Below are 6,120 nucleotides of genomic sequence, written 5' to 3'. Positions count from 1 at the left end.
GCTAGTTATCGTATTATGGTGGTTAAGCAGTGAGTGGACACGGGCGCCATCTAGTGGTCAAACTGAGAAACAACACTTCGGTTTGTGTCGCATTTTTATTTAATCAATTAATTGCAATTTATTTTTATTTATGTTTTTAGTTTAATTAGATTTTATTTATTTAAATACAAATTCATTTATTTATTTTAATCAAGTTATTTTATTATGTTATTTTTTTATTTTTTTTATTCAAATTTATTTATTTATTTAGTTTAATCTTATTGTTATTTATGTTTTTAGTTTAACAAATGTATTAAATTTATTTAAATACACATTTATTCGTTTTATTAATTTATTTTAATTGAATGTATTAATTTATTATTTTATATTTATTTATTTATATTATATTTATTTAAATAATTGCATTTATTTATTTATTATTTATGTTTTTAGTTTAATTATATTTTATTTAAATACAATTTTATTTATTTTAGTCAATTTAATTTAATACAATGTATTAGTTTATTATTTATTTTAAAAATATATATTTCACATTTATTTATTTTGTAATATTTTTATTTAATTTATGTTTTTAGTTTATTCACCTTTTATTTTATTTATTTAAATACAATTTTATTTATTTATTTTAGTCAATTTACTTTAATATAATTAATTAATTAATTATTAATTATTATTTTATTTATTTATTCATTTAAAAAAAAAAAGTACACTGCTTTTCTCTAAACTTTTCCCCGGACCCCAGTCTGAAAACCCCAGGCTTATGTGTGTTTATTTACATGTTTTTATATAATATTGGGTTATCTCATCTGTATTTATTGTCAGTGTATAACAATTCTATCCGTATGTTGTTTATGATCACCTGTACTGTCTGATATTCTCTGATATCCTCTCTAGATATTCTTTCTAAAGTTAATAATAATCCTGTCTGACATTATTCTGACGGCTCTATTGAACCACTAGAGGGCGCGCGACACCCAAAAAAACCCTCCCGCTGTTTGTTCAAGAAACACATTAATCATTTTTAACAACCAAGCAGAGTCACAATGAGTTAGCAGTCCCTCTGGATTGTTATAGCATTTGCCCTTGAAAGTGTTTGCTGTAGTCGTGTGCTTTGTCTTGTGCTTTTTTAGATAATAACCCTTGATATTATAAAGGGTTTCCCCAACTCAGAGCAGTTTTTTTGTCTTATGATTCAGCAATTATCATGACTTCCAGTCAAGAAGAAGAATGGAGGAAAAACAACAGTGGATTAAAAACAACAGATAGTTATTGTGTTATATAAAGACTTATGGAGAGATAAACACACACACAGGCCTTTCCTCTGGGTTTCTAAATGCTGTTCAACATGTACAGATTCGTGCCAGCAACAGTCCGATATGAATATGATGCTATATATGTACCTGACAACAATTTGCATGAACCCAAATGAAGGTCTTGTAAGCATCATCTTCCTCTGGGGCATAAATACTAATGCAAATATATGTGTGTGTGGTTTTTCCTGCGATGTATGAAAGCATTGTAACACACACATACATTGGGGATCGGTCAAAGATGTCTCTGGTTACACTGTACAATAAGGTCTAATTTAATAGCATTATTTAATGCTTTAATATTAGCTGTGGAAGTCTTGTGCATCATTAGCTCATGTTAACTAATCAAGTCTAGTCTCCATAGTCTTAGAAAAATCGTTTGTGTGTGTGTGTGTGTGTGTGTGTGTGTTTCTGACCTATAGGCATAATTTTGGGGACAAAATTATTGAAAATATTCCCCAAATGTTAGGTAAATCATCTGGAAAACTATAAAACCCAATTAATACTGTGAAAAATGTATGTAATAAATGTGTAAAGTATTTAGTTTCTATTACATTACATCATGGCATTTTTTCTACTCGTATACAGTTAGATAGAAGTTAGATGAATTTTATTCATTTATTTATTTTAATTTTAGTAGTTACTTAGTTTCACCTTATTTTACATTAATTAATTAATTTACTTTAATCAATTTGATCAATTTTAATCATTGTATTAATTTATTTGTATTTAAATAAAGTTTTATTTATTTTAATATAATGTATTCATTTATTATTTATTTATTTTAATTATTTATTATTTGTTTCAAATTGATTTATTTTGTTGATGTTATTTATTTAATTAATGTTGAATCAAAAACAATTAAATACTATTTTTTTAAACTGATTTTTATTTAATGTATTTATTTATTTAAATAAAGTTGTATTTATTTATTTTAATATTATGTATTAATTTATCATTTATTTATTTTAATCATTGTATTTATTTATTTGTATTTAATGTATTAGTTTATTTGTATGTTAATAAAGTTTTATTTATATATTTTAATCAATTTATTTTAATATAATGTATTCATTTATTTTTTAATTATATTTTATTTGTTTCAAATATATTTGTTATGTTGATGTTATTTATTTAATTTATGTTTAATTCAAATTATTTTATTTATTTAAATACTATTTTTTTTTTAATCAATTTAGTTTAACATAATGTATTATTTATTTATTTTAATTATTTTTTTATTTGTTTCAAATGTATTTATTTTGTTGATGTTATTTAATTTAATTTATGTTTAATCAAATTTATTTCGTTTATTTAAATACTATTTTATATACTAATTTGTATTTAATTTATTATTTAATTAAATTATTTATATTTAAATATAATTGTATTTATTTATTTAATGTATTAATTTATCATCTATTTATTTAAATTATTTTTGTATTGGTTTCAAATGTATTTATTGTGTTACTTTAATCTTGTTTTTATATGTATGTATTACATGTCTTGTTTTCGCACTTCTCCACGAACCCCATCAAACCCCACAGGCTTCAGTAGATTTTTAAAAGTGGGCGGAGTCTCGTGCCATGACTACCTCTGAGTGACAGACTGTTTCTAATGCACTCTCGGTTCTGGACGGGGGGAGGAGGGTCGGGACCGGCCACACACACACACACACACATTATCTGGCTATCCGTCGGTGCAGTGTGTGTCATTCATGACCGTGTGTTTTAGTTGCATGCAAGAAGAAAAGAGAAAAGCAGCCACATCCTCCCGGCACTAGGAAGAGGTCCATTAACATCAGCGCGAATGGAGTTCTTGTGCGGCCGCGAGCTGCCATTCTGGGTGAGTTCTCCAAACACATCTGGGTTCGGCGGTTTTCAGCTGTAAATTATTTATAAAGAAGCTTTTCTGCTGTGCTCTGTTTCCTTGACACTCGTTAAACTACGAACGAATCATATGAGTTGCTGGAGTGGCGCGTTACGCTGAAGCAAAGCGTCTAATCTTCTGAGTTGGATCGTTTTACTGAATCGGTTCCGAGTTGTTAGTGAATCGTTTCTTGTGTTCTAGAACCAACTGTTGACTCATGCTGAATTCGGAACCGCATACTACTAGCAGACTATTTCTGCCATAGAAAGAAGATATGATACAAGTAGTGCGAGTAGTATGTGGTTCCGAGCACTGTTTTCAGTGAACCGAACATCGGACGTGTTCGGTTCGTAGTGATTCGGTTCAACAGCGAGAACCGAGGTTTGAGTTTAAATACTTGTTATTATTGAACAAAGATCACAGCGGATACATGTATCACACACACACACAAAGAAGCTCAAGGTAAAGCAAGGCAGTAAAGTACACACAGTAATAGATAGTCTACTAAAATAATAATTGAGTTTGAATACTTTAATAGCGGAAAAAACTACAAATAAAAATGAACTGGAATATATTTAGGAATTATATATTAGCAGACAGTTTATTTAAATAAAAAGCATTTTTCTACAAACATGCAAAAACTGAATGAAATTAATTTTAGCATTGCAAATTAAATTAGATGCATTTATAAAGTTCAATTAAGTTTAACATTCATGAAACTTTGTTTTATAAACTGAATGATGGATTATATACACTTAGTTGTTACAGTGTAATTATACATGTAAGTACTGTGTAATATTGATTAACTACATGTACTTACTATAGGGTTTGGCTTAGTTGCATGTAACTGTGCCTACACACACACACACACACACACACAGATGCAGATCAGGAGATGAAGAGAGCAGTGTGTTTCCTTGTGTCTCGTGCATCAGAATCTAATCTAAACCTGAGAGAGTAAAACCATCTGAACGTCTCGACCTATACAATAGTTCATCACAGCAGCTGCACAGCGAGTCTAATCATATCACTGACGATCAAACCGTGCAGCGTGAGCTGAGTAAACACGGCAGTGATGAACATCTCATCGTCTGAGTCGACACACTTACATCTGTAATGTAGACCTTAGATGAGAGTCGATCTGACGCCTCATTCATGGGTCTATGACAAACAGTGGACAGAAGAATAATAATAATAATGCACATTTCCTGAAGAACATGTGAGTGGTGCTTGCAGTGGTAAAGCTCGGCACTTGGTTGCTAGGGTGTTTTTAGGCGGTTGCTAGGGTGGTATGAGTGGTTGCTAGGGTGTTGCTAGGGTATACTGGATGGTTGCTAGGTGGTTGAGGGTGTTGCTAGGGTGTTAGAGTACTTGGGGTGCTTGCTAGGGTGTTGATATGCGGTTTGCTAGGGTGGTATGAGTGGTTGCGAGGGTATACTGGATGGTTGCTAGGTGGTTGAGGGTGTTGCTAGGGTGTTAGAGTACCTGGGGTGGTTGCTAGGGTGTTGATATGCAGTTGCTAGGGTGGTATGAGTGGTTGCGAGGGTATACTGGATGGTTGCTAGTGCGTTGCAAGGTGGTTGAGGGTGTTGCTAGGGTGTTCTGGGTGGTCGCTAGTGTGGCATGAGTGGTTGCTAAGGAGTTGCTAGGGTATACTGGATGGTTGCTAGGTGGTTGAGGGTGTACTATGGTGTTCTCGGTGGCTGCTCTGGTGTTGCTGGAGTACTTGGAGTGGTTGCTAGGGTATACTGGATGGTTGAGGGTGTTCTGTGTGGCTGCTATAGTGTTGCTAGAGTACTTCAGGTGGTTGCTAGGGTGTTGCCATGTGGTTGCTAGGGTGACGTGGGTGGTTACTAGGGTGTTACTATGCAGTTGCTAAGGCACTTGGAGTATTTGCACGTGCACTCAATATATATATATATATATATGACCAAAGACTCTCCTTAACACGTTTAACAGAAGGCGTCCAAAAGAAACCTTGATTTTCACGCTCATATGTCCCGTTTTGACCCAGGATTGAAGACTTCCAGCAGGGGAACAGAAGAGATTTCCAGCTCTTTGCATTTCTTCTTAACCTACATACTGTTGATCGTCTGTAATACAGACTGTATGGGAGAGTCTAATGACCCAGAAAATAAGCCTTTACCTGGAATAACCTCGCAAACAACAGAGATTTCTCTCCAGAGCCTGTGACGACGTGCCCCGACCCTCAATAACACAGAATTTGGGGAAAAATAACACATTAATGTTAATATTAATGGACGCTGCGGGACGTCTTCCTCATTAAACACACTCGTTTCACTGAATCAGATCTTTTGAACAGAGTTCCCAAAAAAATCAACTCTAAAATGTTCGACTAACACATGAATTATGTTGAATATCTGTCAGCTGTTAAATTTAACTACACAATTAGATAATACCAGTTTAGCTCAACCAATCACCAAGCAATGCTTCATTTTGTTCAGTCTGTGTGTAAAAAGAGCATTAGCAATTAAAGAAAACACACTGAAGCAAAACATGATCAGGTCAAAGTGTCCGAATCATTTTTGGTCCCAAATTTGTATATATTTTACACTGTATGAAGAATTTTTGGGTATAATATGTCACTTTATTTTGCTCTCCTCACTTCCATAAATGAACTATAGTGTCCTGCACACACTAGTAAACAAATATCAAAAATGATATCCGGTGTCTGAATAATGTTGGGTTTGCCTGGAGTTAATCCAGCAGGGATTACCTCACAGTCTTTAATTCTGAGTGTTACTACAACGAGAGCTAAAGCAATTACTGGCGTGTGTGAAATGTCAGGTAAGGTCTCTCGTCTGGGGCCGGAAATATTTATATTAACATTTATTCGCCGCTCCGTTTCTAATCCCTGTCCTGGCTTGACCCGTGTTTGTTTCTCTCATCAGCGTCGACCTACTTGATTTCGCCTGGATCG

At 33.0% G+C, this 6,120-nt stretch overlaps 1 protein-coding gene across 1 annotated transcript in view; it reads left to right on the top strand.

The window, feature by feature from the left end:
• Positions 1–2,929: 2,929 nt before the first annotated feature.
• The window catches only part of abcc3 (ATP-binding cassette, sub-family C (CFTR/MRP), member 3), an 84,732-nt gene continuing 81,541 nt past the window's right edge, over positions 2,930–6,120 (top strand). The window contains exon 1 of the mRNA XM_084134601.1: positions 2,930–3,155. Within this exon, the coding sequence (XP_083990727.1) occupies positions 3,120–3,155 (36 nt within the window). The 5' untranslated portion in view covers positions 2,930–3,119. The remainder of the gene's footprint in view (positions 3,156–6,120) is intronic.

Source organism: Abramis brama (assembly GCF_963993115.1).
Source record: "Abramis brama genome assembly, chromosome: 14".
Classification (NCBI taxonomy): Eukaryota; Metazoa; Chordata; class Actinopteri; order Cypriniformes; family Leuciscidae; genus Abramis; species Abramis brama.
The sequence above is the reverse complement of the archived record's forward strand: the minus strand, read 5'-3'. Positions and strand labels throughout refer to the sequence as shown.